The sequence below is a fragment of the Syngnathus acus genome, chromosome 24 (assembly GCF_901709675.1).
Source record: "Syngnathus acus chromosome 24, fSynAcu1.2, whole genome shotgun sequence".
NCBI classification, from domain to species: domain Eukaryota; kingdom Metazoa; phylum Chordata; class Actinopteri; order Syngnathiformes; family Syngnathidae; genus Syngnathus; species Syngnathus acus.
This window is the reverse complement of record NC_051108.1, coordinates 3,268,983-3,288,510: the sequence shown is the minus strand read 5'-3', so window position 1 is coordinate 3,288,510 and position 19,528 is coordinate 3,268,983. Positions and strand designations below refer to the sequence as shown.

The 19,528-nt window shown below is 40.4% G+C and overlaps 2 protein-coding genes across 3 annotated transcripts; one reads left to right on the top strand and one right to left on the bottom strand.

Moving 5' to 3' along the window:
* Window positions 1-423: 423 nt before the first annotated feature.
* clu (clusterin) lies at window positions 424-5,290 on the bottom strand. Its single transcript, XM_037245009.1, has 10 exons — window positions 5,159-5,290; window positions 2,962-3,119; window positions 2,735-2,883; window positions 2,487-2,657; window positions 2,248-2,418; window positions 1,687-1,897; window positions 1,457-1,597; window positions 1,145-1,371; window positions 717-904; window positions 424-649 (listed from the first exon to the last, which is right to left on the bottom strand). The coding sequence occupies exons 2-10, from the start codon at window positions 3,074-3,076 to the stop codon at window positions 637-639; spliced, it is 1,386 nt and encodes a 461-aa protein (XP_037100904.1). The 5' UTR covers window positions 3,077-3,119; window positions 5,159-5,290; the 3' UTR covers window positions 424-636.
* Window positions 3,018-17,814, top strand: scara3 (scavenger receptor class A, member 3). Of its 2 annotated transcripts, XM_037245006.1 has the most exons (14): window positions 3,018-3,149; window positions 3,841-3,908; window positions 8,731-8,842; window positions 13,874-13,909; window positions 13,995-14,039; window positions 14,108-14,227; window positions 14,930-15,010; window positions 15,076-15,185; window positions 15,263-15,507; window positions 15,580-15,799; window positions 15,869-15,957; window positions 16,071-16,263; window positions 16,346-16,523; window positions 16,582-17,814. In XM_037245006.1, exons 3-14 carry the CDS (start codon window positions 8,836-8,838, stop codon window positions 17,055-17,057), a joined length of 1,800 nt encoding a protein of 599 aa, XP_037100901.1. In that variant the 5' UTR covers window positions 3,018-3,149; window positions 3,841-3,908; window positions 8,731-8,835; the 3' UTR covers window positions 17,058-17,814. The 2 variants fall into 2 exon arrangements, with proteins under 2 accessions (XP_037100901.1, XP_037100902.1); XM_037245007.1 differs by lacking the exon at window positions 3,018-3,149 and having other exon boundaries at window positions 3,713-3,908.
* Window positions 17,815-19,528: the final 1,714 nt, after the last annotated feature.

Sequence of the window (19,528 nt, the reverse complement as noted above, 5' to 3'; positions counted from 1 at the left end):
CAATTAATTGTGATTTCACAATGTGTTTTTAGAAGTAGGATAAAGCAAGGGCAACAAAGATCGACTGGAAAATACTGCGGAGGAAAGGTAATGCTCACTTTTGGTGCCTTAATTTACAATCAATGTATAAAATACCAAAGATTTGAATTTATGAGTTTTCATGAACTGATATAAACACCACGAGAGACAATATCTTTGAGAAGGTTTTATTTTTCTCTACGCATTGCTTTATTATCGCTAAGATTTAGCTTCGAGATACTCAACAGCAGGATTGATGTTTCAATAATGAGCAAAGTCATAACGATTAGTGAAGAATGATGCAAGCAACAGCCCAAAACCATTTACTGCCCCATTACAACAAAGGATCAGTTTAACCTGCAGGTGTTGCGAGGTTAGGAGAACACTGTAGGACAGACTCTTGAAAGTCAGGCAGATTTATGGTCGTCGTCAGCTCAAAAAGCCTTTCTAGAGACTATCGACTAAATATTTTCTCTTCCAGCAGGACAAGGAGATGAACATACACCTTACGAGGGTTAAACCGTCGATTTGCGGAAGCAGGACTTGAGCGGAGGCGCAGAGGAATCAGTGAGTCGCTGCAGGGTGTGTTTGGATCAAGCGGAATATGCACGATGCCCCCTATTTGGCAACACTGAAAGAATTACAGGATTCTCAGTTTCAATTCAATCTTAATATGACAGCAAATACAGGCTACTTACACAGTGATATCCTTATAGCGGTCCAATGCCTCCTGAGCCACCACCTCTGGGAACTTGGGGTCATTCCAAGGAATGTCGCCCGGGACGTTCAAGTTCATGGGTGGTGATTTGAAGAGTTTGACGGACACTTTGGTGTCTGGCTGCTCAGGGTCCTCATCGGGTCTCTCCACTGGATCCCTGGTGACCACCTACAATAACAAAAGTATTAAATTGTTGCAAAATGCTCATTTATCTGCTTTCGAAATGAATGACCTTGTAGTTAGAATATTTGGTTCAAAATAAGATAAGGGAAAAATATTTTGGGCCATTCATCAGATTTAATTGGAGAAATATTTTTAGGCCAGTCAGCAGATTTAATTGCAACAACCGCCCAAGTAGAACAAACAGAAAATCAAGATAGCTCGAGGTCAAATAAAATGTGTATTTACCGTCTCAACTTTGAAGAAGTCATCCTTGGCGTCAGTGTTGTTCGCCAGAGAAGATACCCATCCAAACTGCCTGTTGAACAGGTCCATGACGGTGGACGTGTTGAACATGTGCTCCTCGAAGCGCTTTAGGAGAGCGTTGTAGCGCTGAGTGAAGCGCTCTGCTATGGCCAGAGCCCTCTCCAGCTCCTCCTTCAGGGGACCTTCCAGGGGTTTCTTTCCTGAACAGTCTGTGAAGGAAACAGACAATTTTCAAATACCACTAACTGTTATTTTATTCATCATAATTATATTTTAATTAATTGTACTACTTGCCGACATGTTCAATCTCTTTGCACTTCTGACACTCGTCGCGGAATTTGAGGCAGCCGGCTGAGTTGCGGCGAATCTCCCTGCAGGTCATGCTGCCGTCTCCGAAAGGTTTGGTGATGACCACGTCCTCGTTCACGCTGCCATCTGTGAGCACATTTCCAGTTCCATAGTTAATCTCCGCATAGGAAGGTTTCCATCCTTTCTAACCCTGGTGTTATTGTTCCAGAGCATACCTTCATTAGTGGGGACGTCTGTGTCAACGTCCAACATGGAACCAAAAGAGCTGAAGGGGTCCCTCCTACCAAAGCCCATCATGTTGGAGAACAAACCCTGAAAACTGGGGAAGGGTTCGTGGAAGAGCGAGTGGATGCTTCGACGCCAGCGAGATGGGAAGAAGTTGGGCAGGGTGAACGTCGGCGGGTTGTAATGCACGTGATCGGCCACCTGGAAAACATTGCCAACACCAAAAGATTCCAAGTAAGATTTTTTTCCATTGTGATCTTATTTAAGAAAATAAAAATGGTATTTTATGAAATCAATTATAGTTGGTTAATTCATTATAATGACATTCTTTAAAAAGAAAAATGCATTATAGTTTTATGGAAATGTTTTGCCAAATATAAATTTATTCAGTTTTCCCTATTTAGTTAATTTAAAAAAAGTAAAATAAAAAAAATTCACATATTTTATAATTAAAATAAATCTAGCCCCTTACCTTCATACTGTCCGAAAATATGTCAGACTCCATCAGCTATTTCTTATAAATTATAATTAAAAGAAATATAGCACCTTACCTTCATGCTGTCCGAAAATATGCCATCCACTCCGTCAGCCATCTCGGAGTATTTGTTTTCCAGCTCCTTAAACTCTTTGCTCTGACGTTGTCCTTCCTGCTCCAGGGTGTCCATCCTCTCCCCGTTGATCCAAATGGAGAAGGGAGACGTTCGGTTCAGTAAGTCCTCCAACTGTCGCAAAAACGAGACTGCTAAGTTATACCAAAATTCATAATACCGATAAGCCAGTGATATCTCACCTGGCGTCCCACCATCCCAGATCCACTGCTACACGTGCGGGAGTAATATTTGACGCAAGTTCTTTTCAGACATGGCTTGCATTCCTCCCACAGGGCCTTCATGGTCTCATTACAGACCTCCTCCTGCTCCTGCAGCTTGGTCTCCATCTCCTGAGCAGCCAACATGGCCTCCTGCAACATCACAACAACTTGGGTTGAGGTCAGGGCTCTCACGGCTTACCGTAGCTTGATGAGTAAACTGTCCATACGTCTTTCTTGTGTTTGGTTTTCTCCAGCTCGTCCAAAACCTTCTTGTGGTCCTCTGACGATTTCTGCATCATATTCTTCATCTCCTTGACGCCATTGATGGCATTCTCAATCTGTCCATTTAGGTACTTCTCTCCCTCAAGTGAGATCTCTGCAGAGAAAAAACACGAGTATGGATTTATGCATGTTTAGTTCAATATTCCTCTGAACAAAGTATACTCAATCTTACGTTTGAGATTTTCATCGGTGGGTGGGACCAAGCAGTTGGCGCAGGCCAGAAAAAGAGCCACCACAGCCAGCGACTTGGAGCCCTTCCTGATCTTCATCATCATCATCATTAACATCCTCTCCGACTCTTACAGGGTCAGCAGGTGTTGATGAGAAATGCTTGTGTTGAAAAAAACAACAACAGATCAGGTAAGACTTGAGTCAACATTGTCCTTCCATATGCGATGCTGTTGTAATGTCATATTATAGACACTAGGTGGCTACATGCTGCTGATTTAAAAAAAACAAAAACATGATTGTTCCTCCGTCCCACAAAAAAAAAAAGTGAAAAGTTAATTCACTAACCCCAAACACTTCCGGCTTTCTTATTTTTTTCAAAATAAAAGATACAATTCAGTACAGTGATGGTTACTGTCTTCCATTGCTGCTGACCCCTACCGAGATGCTTTCCACAATCATGACAAAGCGTGTGTGTGGCGTGAATGAATGTAACCATATCACCAGGACATCGTGTCCACACGCTGACCTTAGTGTTGAGTGTGACTTTCACCAAAGTGTAACTTTCCGCTGAGCGTTGCATAACTTGAACGGCAACCTTCTTCTCTGTTTATCCATTTCTGCTGATTAATCTGCTCTGCGCGACCCTTAATTCTCCTTATTCAAACACAGGTGACCTTTCATCAGAAGGTCACCCCTTCAAGAAACACTCATATAATTTCGGTTACATGGCAACACAAGATGAAATCTGATTGGACAAAGAAAATAAAATCATTTTTTGAAATATACATCAGTGCTTTGATAGTATTTCAGCTCACGGAGAATTGGAATTCATTTCATTATTCCAGACTGTTTGAGCATCTCTTGTATCTTCTGTGAACAGGTTTTGAACATCAATAGGAAGCAAAGAAAATCTTTCCATCTCTGGTGGCGTATGAGCTGGATAATGAGGTTAGTCTCCTACGCACAATTAAAACAGACACTTCATTACATTACTGCATGGTTGGACTATTTCCTTTTAGGCATCGTTAATGATGTAAAATCATCCAGACTGGGTGAGCTGCAGAGAGGGGGCGGGGGGTGGAATGGGCGTAGGGGGTTAGTAATGCCAACAAAAGCATCCAAAGTGTGGGAGAGTTAAACAGAGACAGTTGACAAAGAGGAAAGGGGGATGATTCACAATTCTGAGGCCGAGCCACGGGATTTAAAATAAAGGCTGCGTGCAGTGACGGTGGTTACACAACACACAGAATGCAACATGCCAATCCAGATAAAAGCAAATAAAGTTCAATTTGCTTTGCAAAGTAAACCAAAAAAAACATTCATTTAAGTTCTGTTTTGTTCCTGTGCTCTGGTTTCATCCCACATCCTAAAACTATTTTTTTGAAGGTGTTTTTTTGGGGGGGGTCAGAATTAAAGGAATAAAAACTAATTGTAATGGTATATACTAGGTTTTGAATGACACATTTATTTGTGTGGTTCATTTTGCTATTGTTATTTTACAACATAAGAAGGACGCATGAAAAAGTACAGATTTTGCAAGCTGCCCCTTTTAAACGGACTTGTAATTATCTTGATCTAAAATAAGAATTAATATCTCCCTTTTCTTTTAATTCACCTTGCAAATGGAATACTGGTGTCCTCCTTTTGCACGCCCGGGGCGCTTTACGCACCCAAAGGACTAACTTGGTGCGTCATGTGCTTATACCGCAAATAGACGGCCCTCAGAAATGACCCCCAAAATTCTCACTATCTACTGCTGAAATTTGGATTTAAATCAATGTTTTGATCTATCGATCTACAAATACAGTACTGCTACTATATATATTTTGCATCTCTTTATATTGTACTGAATATACTGCAATTGAATATGACCTCATCGACTTTAATCCACTTGTTCTGATACAGAGATGGAGGTCACCCCCATGAGTAAGCAAAACAAGTCATCAGTTCAACCAGGTGGCCCAGAATTCTACATCTTACCACTACAGCATTTGAAACTAACTAAAATCCTTATGTAAAACATTCAAGTCACGAATATAACGTTTTAAAAAAACAGTATAAAAGACTTCAGCAGGTTATGCGAGCTTCAGAATAATAATATTGATACTGTTTTCATTTTAATGTGCAAATAGGTAAAGTATTTACTTTGCAAGCTGTGTTGCTGCAGGTTGACTCAAATAAAAGAAGCTGATACTCACCTATGAGTGCGTCTTCAGGGTCCAGGACTAGGACGTCTGAAGCTGCTTTGCATCATTGCTGCTCTTATTTATACAGCAGCAGATAAAACTGGGACATGCAAACACGTGACTCATCTGACCGGTATTTTACTGCTACCCTCAATGCTGGAAGACTTTTCCGGTGATTTGCTTCAAAATAAAAGTAGTAAAGTGCATGTACAATATGTAAAATGTCTAAGTCATAGTGTTGGCGTTTTCAGAATAATAAATATGTAAATGAAAGCATAGATTAACTATACACTGACCAACCATTTAACATAAATGTTTAATGTGCGTGTAAAATCATTTTGTAATTTTATCAGTAAATCAAATAATGATTCAATTAGATTAAGTTTAAAAATAAATAAATACAAGTTAATCTAATAAAAATTGTTAAACTAATGCAACAAAAACAAACAAACACCAGAACAAGTGAGGGCCACATGTATATAAAATTAATAATTTCGCCATTTTTAAAATAAATTATACAAAAATGTTTATAAAACTCTAAGCCAGTGCCCTCGTTATGATTAATGTCCCATTAAATCTTTTCATTTTAATTTAGCGGCTATTGTTATTTTGAAAATCAGCATACAATTTCCTATTGTTCGTCTGTGTACTTAACCAAGGGTCTGAAGACTTTTCCAGAAATGTCGTAATTTACCGGCAGCTGAAGACCGAACTGTGCACAAACATTAGATTCATGCTGATGATGATGACGGTGACTCAGCATTTAATAACGCAACCAACTCGTCTCCAAAAACGTGCTATATGAAAAACAAAAAACCACAATCATTTGTGGACGAAAACACCCTCAACCAAAGAGAGGAAAGTGGAACATTTATTTGCCAAATGGCATTGGACTGCTTTTTGCACATTTTATTTTAACAATTAAAAGTATGCAAAGTGCATCGTATTTGTTGTATGTGTAAAAAAAAAAAAAACAGCAGAAAACCTTTCAACAGATTGTATTGGCGTTATTGAAGACACTCGTATACTTTTATTCATTTATTTAACGACAACTTACGTTAGTTGTTATGTAAGTAGTCGCTAAGGAAAGGGAATGATGCATTTTCCAGTAAATTACCCTTAACTTGTTTTTCATGTGCAGAACTTGCACTTTTCAACTTTAGCAGGAACTAGATGTTATTGGCAAATGTGACACTAGAGGGCAGCAACTGTCAACGCTCACAGTTCGTAAAACTCAGACAAAACCTTAGAATATTGATATTAACTATTTATTCGAGGGCCACCTTTTGTGCTCAAGACCCTTGTGTGTAATTATGATTTTAGTAAATTAAACAATTAATGCATATTTTGTTATACTAAATAGTATAGGACTTGCTAATGTAAATGCTGATTAATAATTAACCTAAAATTAGCTTCAAAATATTTTTTTAGGATGCACTGGCTGGTAAAATTGAAAATAATGTCCTTACTTTGATTTTGCAATTATATTTGTGCGTGTCACTATAACTGATAATGTTCCTAATTTCACATTTGCAGCAGTAACAAAACAATGTAAAAATACATCACTCCTTGTTCCCACATTCTTCTTTTCCAAGCATGTCTGGTCTCAATTTCTGACATGAGACAAAAGTCAACTTTAATACTGGCAATCTTACAATGACATGCATATGCGCCCTTAATGGCGAGAGGTCGGAGAGCCATAGAACACATCTGGACTTTGCGTTTGTTGGTGTCAAATGCTTTAGCAGCCACAGATCCAGTGTGACTAAACCGAAAGTCTCTTGCGTGACACACTGTTAAACTTTGTTTTGCATTTTGCGTGTGTGTGTGTGAAGCAGTCAAGATGTTCCACAAAGACTGTGGTTTTGTACAATCTTAAAGCTAGCTCTTTTTGTTGTAAAATAGTCTTGTAAACTCATAGACATATCTACATACATTTATATTAAAACATGAATATGATATTTGCATGAATAAGATATTTGCAATAATGAATATAGTAAAATGATGCATTAACAATTGCATTGAACACTGCCACAGAATTTCACTTACATTTTAAATACTAAGACTTTTCTTTCGATCTACGTACATCGCTATCCAAATAAGTTTGACGTAACAAAAATGTTACCTATAAGTCTAGCCAGAACGTTCATAGCCAGAGCCTGAGCGACACTATGTTTGTTTATGTGTGGCTCGAGCTGATGCGCTAACACTTCCTGTCCCTGGTGAATATGATTTTTTCTATATATTTTATTCAATTATTTTTGTCCGATAACTACTGGTTTGGAACTGCTCCAAATGATGTACAAGCTGTGCGCTTGCATCATTTTTTTTTACTACATGTCAGTGACCCACTTTTGGAGCCTGACCCACCATTTGAGAATAACAGCTCTAAACAGATGAAAAATGTTTGCCCAACTGGCCGAGCACTGAACTGAAACGTCTCCATGGTTGTTGATGAGGGACTGGCTTAACTGATGGTATGGAGTTCAAAACAAATGCAAAAAGAGAACATCTTAATGAGTAACCTCTGGCACACGGCGCAATTATCACCAGGGCTTAATGGGCCCCGCGAGCGATATTGACTGCTCATTGGCTCCAGATGGACTTCTTAAAAAAAAAAAAAAAAGCATTTGCATGATTCTGGTATCACTTTAGCTGCAGCTTTGTGTCGGGTGACATGCGTGAGCACGTTTTCGTCGGAATGTGGGCTGTTTTAGAAACGCGGCACGATACGATTCTTCATGATCAAAGGACAGTTGAGAGATGTTTGTCATTGAATACTTTTCTGGTTTGCACAATGGAGCATGAGGCCTCAGAGCATCTGTGGGGATGTCGACGTCACCCGAAAAGGATGCTCAGTAAAATACAATTGGCTACAATCACTGCAAAGAATGAAGAGTATTAATAATGGGCTGCCCAGGATCAATTTCAGCCTTGCGAAAAGAAAGTCAATATTTTCACGATTGTAACTTGTCGGTTTGACGTTCTAATTGCACCTGCTGTCAGATTTTGGGACTGCGCTCTGAGGTCAGCAAAAATGAGAATAGTGCCAGATTGGAATTATAACTTTGGTACGTGCAGGTGTTCCCTTCAAGATATTTCCGAATGTTACGTCCAAGGTGCTCATTCCTGTCGTGTCCAAACATTTGTTAGTCATTAACTCAGCCACAAAACACATGGGGCCTCCTTTTTTTTTTTTCCTTCTTTTTTTTTGGCCCAGTTCCAGACCCTCCCTCATGTTTCCAGTTTCTTTGTTTCCCTCTCTCTCTCACTCACTCACTCGTTTTCTTCTTTCTTGCTTCCTCCCTCCCTCTGGAAATTGCTCATGGATTCATTCTGCAGAGGTTTTAGTCTCCTCAGGCTCTGGATGGAAGAGGGATGAAAGCACAGAGCTCCAATCCAACGCACTTTTAGCGTTTCAAACACTCATCTAACGATCAAAGCACTATTAAACGCAATATGTTTCATTTTAAGATGCAAATGAATTAGCTTGTTTGGCACCATTTTGTAAACTCTATCAGAACATTGAGGACTTTTTCAACTTCGTTTTTTTTTTTTTTTTTTCTCCTGGAAAATGAATGTAGATGCCTGTTGACTACTTTGGCTTCACGAGCGGAGGAGGCGGCGACATCACCATCATCACAACCACGAGCATCAAGCTGAGCATCAGCAAGCCGAAGTGAGGAACCATGAAAGGTAAAGTGTGATACACGAACTGGTGTGTGTATTATGTTGGGTTAGGCTTCATCTGCAAAATTTGTCACAACAGTAGAGTGGTTAGCACAGTTGTGACAGTCTGGGTGAAATCCAGGTTTTATCTATTTGTACATAATTGGTCTGAAAAACATCATTTATTGCCTATTGAATCTTTCAAAATTAAATATTTATGTGACCTACAATTGGCTAGCAACCAGTCTCAGGTGTACACCACCTGACCTGTCGTCACCTCGGATAGGCTCCAGCGTATCTAATGAGGATGAGCAGGATCGAAAATAGCTAGCTGGATATCCTAGCACGGCACCTACCATGCACCTGTGAAAATAGCACATACTTATGCTTCACATTTAGAATCCTGAGAAAGTACTATTATGTTGATCTTGGGTGTGAAACTAGTCCGTCAGCTTTTTAAATCTCTCATACGTCTTAGCTCTCCATTACTTGAACAAAAGTGTTGTGTGCCGTCGCCAAGTTTACCACATCTTGACTCCTCTTCAAGGGAGCAAGAGAACATAAGGTTTGAAGCAACATGGTATGAAGGCAAAATTTGCCAGGGGGCTTAGAGGAGGGCAGGATCATTATATGTTTCCCACACTAGCTTTGTGCTGAGCCACAAAGGTTTGACTGAAAGCCCAATGGAGACTTGAAGGATACAGTTGGGATGAGGAAGTGGGAGGAAATAACGCATGTGGGCTAACAGCTTGAAATGATGTAAGCCTGTTTGCCATTGCAGAAAAAAAAGAAAAGAAAAGCAGAGGCAACTGTAGTACAAGTACCAGCAGTTTGCTTTTTCTTTCCTAATACTGAATAAATATGATTTGATACATTTTGAAGTTACTCAACCAATTGGTATTTAATTGCTCCACGGTGCAAGTAAGAATTAATTGAATGAGATCTACCGAGCAACAAGTGGCCAATAATGACAATACAGTAATAATAATAATAATAATAATAATCAGGGATGTTTGATACCACTTTTTTTCAGTTGGAATGAAAATGGAATCAGAAAGGAAAGCAGTTAAAATTGTGGAATGATTGGCTCATAAAACAAAAAAGAAGTCCCAACAAATATCTTGGAGTCAGCCACTGCGTGTAATTACCTCAAAACCAAAACTAATGTTTATTTGAACTCAAAATGTGAACTGTAGAAAACCTGAAACAGCGCTTTTGAAAAAAAAAATATTTAATGGTAAAAGTTTCCTGCCTGGTTTTACTTCGAAACAACCACAATTTGTGAGTATTATAGTATTATTTTAAAACCATTATTCCAAATAAAAAATAAGGCCTGAATAGGCAAAAAAATGTCCACAGTGAAGTAATTTAGTGTATACAGCACTATATATTTTTTCTTTCCAATGGAACAGATGGTTTATGTCAAGTGATGGACTTTTAACATCTTCAAATAAACCCTCACCTCTTTCCAAACTTCCTTTCACCTTGAACTCCCAAGCCTGTGGAGCAGGACACCTCTGTTTGTTTCTAGTTGCTGTTATTTTTGTAACCATGACAACCCAACCACGCTGTTTCCTTTTAGATGTGCTTTAGCAGTATAAACACGTAGGCGGAAATATATATCATCTAAATACCTGAGTGTAATTGACCTCTTCTGCAATCTACTATGTTACCATTTCAGTGGTCTAGCGCAGTTGTTAATCACAGACTGATTATAACAAGTTTCACATGATGTGAGCTCGTGTTTGGATTTGAACATTGCCAATAAATAGTAATCACCTCCATCTTGCTCTCCCTCGAGAATTCTGGGAGGTGGTAAAGTGGTCTGAAGCCACATGGCGGCACAGCCAATGAACTCAAAAGAACATGCTAAGTGTGTTCCTCAGCCAAAGACTACAGCAGCTATGTTGATGTGGTTTCCCAGAGTCTTTCTGAGGGGTGAGTCCAGCCCAGTTCACCCTGAGAAAAATATGCTGCCTCATACATTCCTTTCAGGGCTGGGGACAGAAGGGGCTTGCTGTGGGAGAAGGTCTGGATGATGGACAGGCTTGTTTGAGGAAAAAGTGAGCAAAGAACCCGTGGGTGCTCTTTGTAACTTACATTTTAAAGATCTTCCTAAAATAATGGCCTACTTTCCCCTCCCCCAAAAGTAAATATTCTTAATTTCTTTTCTTCTGGAGATTTATTTGATCTGTTCAACTTTTAGCAAAGTTCAAGATTTGAGCAATGAAATTATGTTTGTAAAAAAAGAAAAAAAAACTCTTCTCTCAGAGGATTATTCTTGCTGCCAGAATATGCTGCCTCATACATTCCTCACAAGGCCAGAGGGGACTCGAAGTAGGAGATGCTCTGGATGATGGACAGATGTTCAGTTTGGGAAAGTGTGAGCAAAGAACCCCTGGGTACTGGACACAACTTAGTTCTTATATACATGCCTTCCTAAAATAATGGCCCTTGTCATTTTTAATAAAAAAAAAAAAAAAAAGGAACCAAATACTTCCAAACAGATGTTTTTTAGGAGACCACATTCACATTCCAGTCAAAAGACTCCCAAATAATCAACTGAGCTTTTTGAGTCCAAACCTCTAATCTGACCTGGAGCATCTTTTTGAGTTCTGCTTTCATTTACAACTGGGCAAGTACAAAGATAAAGTTAGGAAAGAATACTGCGCATAAAGATAACGTGCATAAGTCTTTTTTGTTTTTTCAATATTGGCTTAATGCTGCGTTTGCAAACATCGGATGGCTCAAATGACCGAAGTTGAATCATCATTTTTAGAAATTGTGTCTTCGGTTGTGGTTTACGGTCGCATGGAGTATGTCTGCCTTCACGTGCTTCCAAGCTTGATATTTTCATAGGTGTGTTTCACTGCCACGGAACACCATCTGGACCAGTTGCCCACTTGCAATAACACTAGGTTCGTGAAAACAAATCACCTTCACGGAAAGTTCCCCCAGCTGTGTATAAGAACGTTCAATTGTCTGGTGTGTCTTTATAAAATGATTTTGCGCATAATGTTACATTGGAGATCTTTGTTGATGAAATCGTATTGATTTGTAATAGGGATGTTTGATGCCACTTTTTCAGACCGATACTACTACAATTTTTGAATAGTCGCCGACACCGATACAAAGTACCGATACCACTCACAATAACTACCAAATATCCTCAAATAGTAGTCTATTAGCTGATTTTACAAGCAATATTGACTTATTACTTTGTTCCAAACTCAAACCAAGAACCATCCAGGACAACTTACTACGTAAGAGAATTAGTTTCCCTGTGGTTGACATGATCATTTTCAGTTTTGTGGTCTTGTCTGGAACATAGATGTGAGCCTACTCATGCTTTAATGTGTTTTTTCTCTTGCACTATTTTGCTCTCGTCGAGTTCATCTGGTTTATGCTGGATCTTGCATCTGCACTGCGCCGACATAGGAAATGTTTCAATTTATTAGATTTAGGAACAGACATTTTCCAGCTTTACACATACTGTAAGTCTTTTCAAGGCTAATTGTGCACTTGTTTTGCTCGCCATCCAGTTTTCCATCCATGGTTTGGACACGTCAGGGTTTGGTCTGCTCCGCATAATTAGAAATAACGTTACGTGTCAAGCTATAGTTTAATCTTTTAACTACTTGCCGTGGCTCTAATGATAAAATTGGTCTGTCCTCTGTGGCTATAATAGTTCAGGATAAATTAACTAAAAAAAGATTCCACCCAACTCCATCTATTATTTTCTCGAGTGTTCTGTTCAAGCTGCTTATGTCATAAGTACACGTACAGTTAAATGATTTAAAAGAGCTGAATATATTTTTAGCGGTTCCAATTAGTTTGGCCGTGACTTAGCTGTTTAGGTGTGACTTTGGACGGCCATGTTGTTGTGCCGCTGTTCTGTGAGTGTTGGACTTCTCCGCTTCCTCACTAACGAGTCCGACGGGAGGAGACTTTTTTTTTTTTTTTTTTTTTCCACAGGGAGGAATGAAAACATGAGCGACGGAGAAAGGGCTGGTGGAGGGTGGGAAGACTTGAAGAGCAGACAAATATTTGAGGGTGGATACCAATTTAGGTTATAAACAATGTGCTGATACTTTCAAATTTAGACAAGGTCCAAATAACCACAATAGTTAAGTTATGTGTTATTTTTCAGTCAAATATTTACATACTCGATTTGATTTTTTTTTCTTCATTCTTGATCGTTATTATATAAATGTGTGTAGTCCTTGTATAAATATTTCTGCAGGATGAGCAGACCTGATGCTGTTATACAGTTACATTTGCTTACCTTATTGCACCAAACTGTTATTTTGACATTGTTTAACAAATACATTCTTTCTCCAGTCTGTGCTGTTTCCAATTTCTCAAAACAGATTAATCATGAGTTAAGTCATCTCTAAGAGAAAGCCAGAAACAACAAAAACAAACAAACAAGCAGTCCTCTTTTGATGTGATTTATGTTTTGGTGTCATAGTAATTAATTTTCCATAAAAAAGTGCCTATGTTCACTTCTAGCCTGTAACCATTACATAATCATAATTTAGCAGTTTAACAGTTTCTCGTCAGCTGCCCGCCTCTCTACTGGAACGTTTTGAAGGTTTCCTTGTAGGTCTGCTGTGTGGTTTCATTACCTGACATCATGTGCACATGTTCCAGTGTGTGACTTATGTTTGTGTGTTGTTCCAATTAAAACATGACAGCCAGGTACCATGACTTTTTACAACCCCTGTCTGGTTCATTTGATGTTGTGGTGGAGCTCACTGCTCTTTTCAACAGTGTGTGATTGCAAATATAATGGTTGTTGTATTTTATTTTATTTTCATCCATCCATCTATCCAACCATCTTCTTCCGCTTATCCGGGGTCAGGTATTTTATTTTATTTTATTTTATATCAAGGACAAAAAGGACTGGCGCTTGAGCACCACTAGGGGTCTATCTGTGCTCGCGCCTGAACAAATGTCAGCACATGACAATCGAGCATCTGGTTAAGAATATTTATGGCAGTCGTCATGATAGAAAAATGTGCGCTTCTTACATGTTTGTCTTTGTTTCCTCAACAGACAGCTACGGAGGATATGAGAACCAGCTTTTTAAAGGTAATCTTACAGTTGTCATTTGTTCCAGCATAGATATGATGCTGCTAAGGTGTGATTAAACAAAACACAACATGTTGTTTTGCAGAAGAGGAGCTCAATGGCGAGGAAGAGGATATCCCTTCGTTCAGAGGTGAGACACATAATATATTCACAAATCTGTTGTATATAGCTGCACAATCTATGTGATGATGTGTTCAGGTCGCACAAGAGGAGGATGTGTGAGATGCCAGCAGAGCCATTCCCTCCAACTGGCTGTCAAAGTCCTTTATGCAATAGTCGTGTTCCTCATCATCACTGTCGTAGTTCTGGCATCACTAGGTGAGTCAACCATAACAATGGTCAACAGCTTCAAGAGAACAATGAATATAATTGATGGCTTGTGAGAGCTTTCTTAACTCCCACATATCAAACAAAGGTGCGTCACGTTTTTTACCTGACATCTGCAGATGTTTTACACATCGGCGTCGCCCTTTTATTGGTCAGAGCAGTAAATCGGAATAATTTATTATCACTCACATCTCAGGTGGGGGTTGGTAAAGCTTGGCGCTGACATCAAATCGAAAAAAAATACGATCACTCAAGACAAGGTCCAACTTCCACTTCCAATCAATTGGAAAATAATCTCACTGATAGAGAAACTCGAAATCACTATAAGTTAAAGGATTCGTTCCAAAACCTGTACAGTTGCCGAGTCATCAATTCCGGAAGCTTTGTGAGTCTTACTGTCAGAGGAGCCGAGCAAACAGGTGGTGTGTGTGCACCACATGTGGATACGATTATTCGAGCTCACCGAGCGCCATCACTCCCCTGAGTCAGCGCTTATGATGCGGAAACGATTTGAAAACACACACCATTCACTCAAAAGTATTTGAGCACTCTTTCGGGATATTCGTGGGGGGTTTGAGGAACTACACAGCTACATGAACCTGCTCTCGTCAGTCGTTTAGCTGCAGTGGTTATTGTTTTGGTTTGTCTGTGACTTTAAAGTATCTTGATGCATTTTCCCCAAACTTCCTCCAGTTTTTAGGAAGGTGGACTATCTTTCTGAAGAAGAGTTAGTCTATGAAAAGAAGATCACCAGCGCTCAGAAAGTCATGGATGGTAAAGCTTTGATATTGTCCATCATACAAACTTGTGTTCCATAACTCCCTATTTTGATATTACAGAAATCAGTAACTGCTCAGGCTGTCTGGACGTGACCCTATACAGTGAGGAGATAAGTCGACTCAAGCAGGAGTTCGAGGACATCCAAAAAATGTTACTGGGACAAGAGCAGGTATGTTGGGTCGCAATGGAATTTCAATGTACACGTCAAGGCTTCACCAAATAATCATTGCTTGCTCTATCACTCAGGTCTTGGATCAAGCTTCTCAAACCCAAACCAAGCTAACAGCCACCAGTAAACAGCTTAGCACAGATATGCAAAGCCACGTGATGTCCATTAAATTTCTCAACCAGTTGCTGGTGGGATACCAAGACCAGGTGGATGGCTGGAAGGATGTGCTGGAGGAAACGGCAGAGCGAATGAAAACTCTGACAGAGGATCAGTATGATGTCAAAGCTACTGCGCAGCAAATCAACACCACAGTGGCACTTAGGTGTGTGAAAAATATTCATCGTCAACATGCATCTCAGCTGGAAATCATTTATCTGTAATCTATCCTCTCTAGTACTATGTGGATTGATGCCCTGCAGAGAAAATCAGATGAGGAGACTCTGGTCCTTCAGAAGTTGACAAACGACTGGCAGAACTACAGTCAAGTTCTGGGCTTGATTAAATCCAATGCGAGCAGCAACACCCAAATCTTACGGTCCCTGCAAAATAATATCATCGCGGACCACCAGAGAATCTCCATGTCCTCGGAGATGTACTACGAGCTCAGTCAGCAGGTGTGTGTGTCTGAATCAAATGTTGTCAAAGATGGTGTGATGTAATGTCCAAGATTATTTCCTTTTCAGGTAATGAACCTCCAGGTGCAACTCGACAACGTCACATCTTTCATGGATGAACATGAGGAGAACATGCATGACCTGCACTACCATTCCAAGTATGTTTGTTCTACTACACTTCATGAATAAGTTCTACTCCCATCTGCGAGAGATAATTCTGAAATGATCTCACAGCAGTACATTTAAAGCCTCACTTAATTATTATCGTTAGATACTACGAAAACCGGACTGGAGAACGTTTCTCTGCCTTGGATGGGCGTCTGAATTCGATTGAGATGGAAATAGAAACGATATCGTCCAGCATCAATGCCACCGTCAGTCATGTCCAGAGCATGTACAAGTACATCAACATCGAGAGCTCCACTTGCCAGAGTCGCCTAAGCAGACAAATAGAAGATATGCAGGTTGGGACAACACGGAACCAGAGTGATGGTGTCAAACATTTTGATGGCTTTTCTTTGCTTTTCTATCCCTGACCTCTTGCAGAACTTAAACAGCAGTATCTTGTTACTACTTACCTCGGCGGACGCACTGAAGCAGGAGAACACATTGTTAAATGTCCGTTTGGATATAGATGTCAGGAACTTGTCCATGGTGATGGAGGAGATGAAGTTGGTGGACACCCACCATACACAACTGATCAAGAATTTCACAATAATAAGAGGTAGGGTTAGTGTTCTACTTAGAAAATCACAAATCTTCATGAAACTATCCACCAACAGGTGCTCCAGGACTGCCCGGCCCTAAAGGTAACCGTGGAGAGACTGGCTCAAAAGGAACTCTAGGACTGACCGGCAGCAAAGGTGAGCGAGGCCCAATAGGAGGCCGTGGCGTGCAAGGAGAAAAGGGCTCTTCTGGGCCCAGAGGCGCATCTGGTCAATATGGCCCTGGTGGCAACAGAGGGGCGATAGGTGACACAGGACCCAAGGGCGCCCCTGGTCAACCAGGACCACGTGGTGAAAAGGGCCAGAAAGGCGATATGGGTCCACTTGGTAAAAGTGGACTCCCAGGAACGAGAGGTCCATCAGGGATCCAGGGCCAAACAGGACTACCGGGTATAATTGGACCACCAGGGCCTAAAGGGAAACCAGGACCAGCTGGGCCTCCTGGACCACCAGGAACCCCTGGATCTCCAGGAGTGCAACATTCCCATGATCAATCCAGGACGCAGCAGAGTAGCCAAGGGGCTACACAGTAAGGACTCAGAAGAGCTAAGAAACAATTGAAGAAGTGCTTCTCAAGCAAATGCCAAAGACCTGACATTTGAAGATGATGAAGATGAATTTTCTCAACAATGGTAGATGGCACTAACTACAGACTGATCATCATCATACACATTGTGGTCGGTACTGAACTTGAATGTAGAGGGGGGGGGATGAAGATTGTTGATAATCAAAAGTGGTCTACATCTATGATATATATGCCGACACACCTTTCTTTGAAGGGTGGCACTTTAATGGTTCGATCTTAGAAAATGAATAAATTTGTCATTTTGTGGGTCTTTGGAGCAGGTACTCCGAAGATGTGTTATGTGTTAAACAGATGATTGAGGAATTTAGAAATAATTAAAAATTGTCTAGTACAATGCTGTTTAAAAGCTAAGGTAAATGCCACAATGAGTTGACAACATTTGTTTTTTTATTCAGTTGAATTTGTGAACAAACGTCGTTGACGCTAAGGCTAACCTCTCACCACGAATGCTGTAGATAGCATAATTCATAATATTGAGCCTTTCTCTTCATAGTTTTTGTCAACTGACTGAAAAGTGCACCATATATTCGCACAATTTGTACTTCTGCTGCGATAAAGGAGTTTCATGTTACACTAGAAAAAATCTTTTATATCAAAGAAATAAAAAAAAAAATACCAATAAAGAATCCTACTATTTTTTTTAAAACGGAGTGTTGTCATGAAATGCAACTGGCTTGCATTGAACAATAAAAGTAGACATTTAAGCGGTGGTCTTGCTTGTATCGGACTTGCAGAACAATGTTATTGTTATCCTCTGAAGGAAAGGGAGCGGCCTTATTATTAACACAAAACACATGTCAGAGCCCCCCACCCCATCCCACATTTTTCTGCCAGACTTGAATAGACTGTCAAAGAATTGCATTGTGCCAGCGACTGCCAAAAAAATTACATTACATAATGTAGTGTAATGTATATACGACTGGAACGTAAATTTAAGCAGGACATTTTTTATGCCCTAATGTCATGCTGATATCTCCATTTACAAATTGTGGCAATTTTCTTCTCTTTGCTTTTCATTACATTTGAAATCTTCACCCAATTGCCATGAACAACTTGCAGGGGTTTTCTAAGCTTTCGTATCACTTAGACTCTAAGTGTATAAGTGATAGGGTTAGGGGTTAGGGTTTCGAAGTAGTTTTAAAACTAGGGTTAAACTCTAGTTTAAATCCTATATTGAAAGCCGTATCATTGTGTGTGTGTGTGGGGGGATTAATTGAACGATTCGTTTGTTCGAATCTTTTGAGTGAACTGATTCTAAAGATTCACTTCACCTAAAAGAACTGGAATGCACATCACTAGTTCATATGGCTTCAACCAGTAGGTGTCAGTAATGCCCATTGAAGCTGGTGCCACCTCGCCGTAAAACAAAACGAAGAAGAAAATGACGTAAGTGATTTGCATTTCCAGTTCTAGCGATCTATACTATTCGCTTGTGAGCTGCTCCATAAAACCATACATGTTCCATGCAGTATGAGCGAGGCTTCCATAGGGTAATGGTTAGTGCTCTGGGCTCTCACCCCAGCGACCTGGGTTCGAATCTCAGTGCCACCTAAAATTTTTTATCATAGTTGCTCGTGTGCTGGCCCATATAACTATACACCTCCTTAGAGTTCGGGTGAGAGCTAGGGTTAGGTTTAAAGTTAGAGCTAAAGCTAGGGTTAGGTTTAAAGTTAGAGCTAAAGCTAGGGTTAGGTTTAAGGTTAGAGCTAGGGTTAGGGTTAGAGCTAGGGTTAGAGCTAGAGCTAGGGTTAGGGTTGGGTTTAGAGCTAGAGCTAGGGTTAGGGTTAGAGCTAGAGCTAGAGCTAGGGTTGGGGTTAGAGTAGAGCTAGGGTTAAGGTTAGAGCTAGGGTTAGGGTTAGAGCTAGGGTTAGAGCTAGGGTTAGGGTTAGAGCTAGGGTTAGGGCTAGGGTTAGAGCTAGGGTTAGAGTAGAGCTAGGGTTAGAGCTAGGGTTAGAGCTAGAGCTAGGGTTAGGGTTAGAGCTAGGGTTAGGGTTAGGGTTAGGGTTAGGGTTAGGGTTAGAGCTAGAGCTAGAGCTAGAGCTAGGGTTAGGGTTAGAGCTAGGGTTAGAGCTAGAGCTAGGGTTAGGGTTAGAGCTAGGGTTAGGGTTAGGGTTAGGGTTAGGGTTAGGGTTAGAGCTAGAGCTAGAGCTAGGGTTAGGGTTAGGGTTAGGGTTAGGGTTAGAGCTAGGGTTAGGGTTAGAGCTAGGGTTAGAGCTAGAGCTAGGGTTAGGGTTAGGGTTAGAGCTAGAGCTAGAGCTAGAGCTAGGGTTAGGGTTAGGGTTAGAGCTAGGGTTAGGGTTAGAGCTAGAGCTAGGGTTAGGGTTAGAGCTGGGGTTAGGGTTAGAGCTAGAGCTAGGGTTAGGGTTAGAGCTAGGTTTAGGGTTAGGGTTAGAGCTAGGGTTAGGGTTAGAGTTAGGG

What these genes read in the sequence shown, in the direction of transcription:
- clu (XM_037245009.1), bottom strand. Translation starts at nt 3,076, where the DNA reads ATGTTAATGATGATGATGATGAAGATCAGGAAGGGCTCCAAGTCGCTG. An exon ending in CTGGGATGGTGGGACGCCAG is followed by an intron (nt 2,419 to 2,486) that starts GTGAGATATCAC and finishes TTTTTGCGACAG; the next exon opens with TTGGAGGACTTACTGAACCG. An exon ending in ACTTCTTCAAAGTTGAGACG is followed by an intron (nt 905 to 1,144) that starts GTAAATACACAT and finishes TTGTTATTGTAG; the next exon opens with GTGGTCACCAGGGATCCAGT.
- scara3 (XM_037245006.1), top strand. An exon ending in TGTTACTGGGACAAGAGCAG is followed by an intron (nt 15,186 to 15,262) that starts GTATGTTGGGTC and finishes TCTATCACTCAG; the next exon opens with GTCTTGGATCAAGCTTCTCA. An exon ending in AACACCACAGTGGCACTTAG is followed by an intron (nt 15,508 to 15,579) that starts GTGTGTGAAAAA and finishes TATCCTCTCTAG; the next exon opens with TACTATGTGGATTGATGCCC.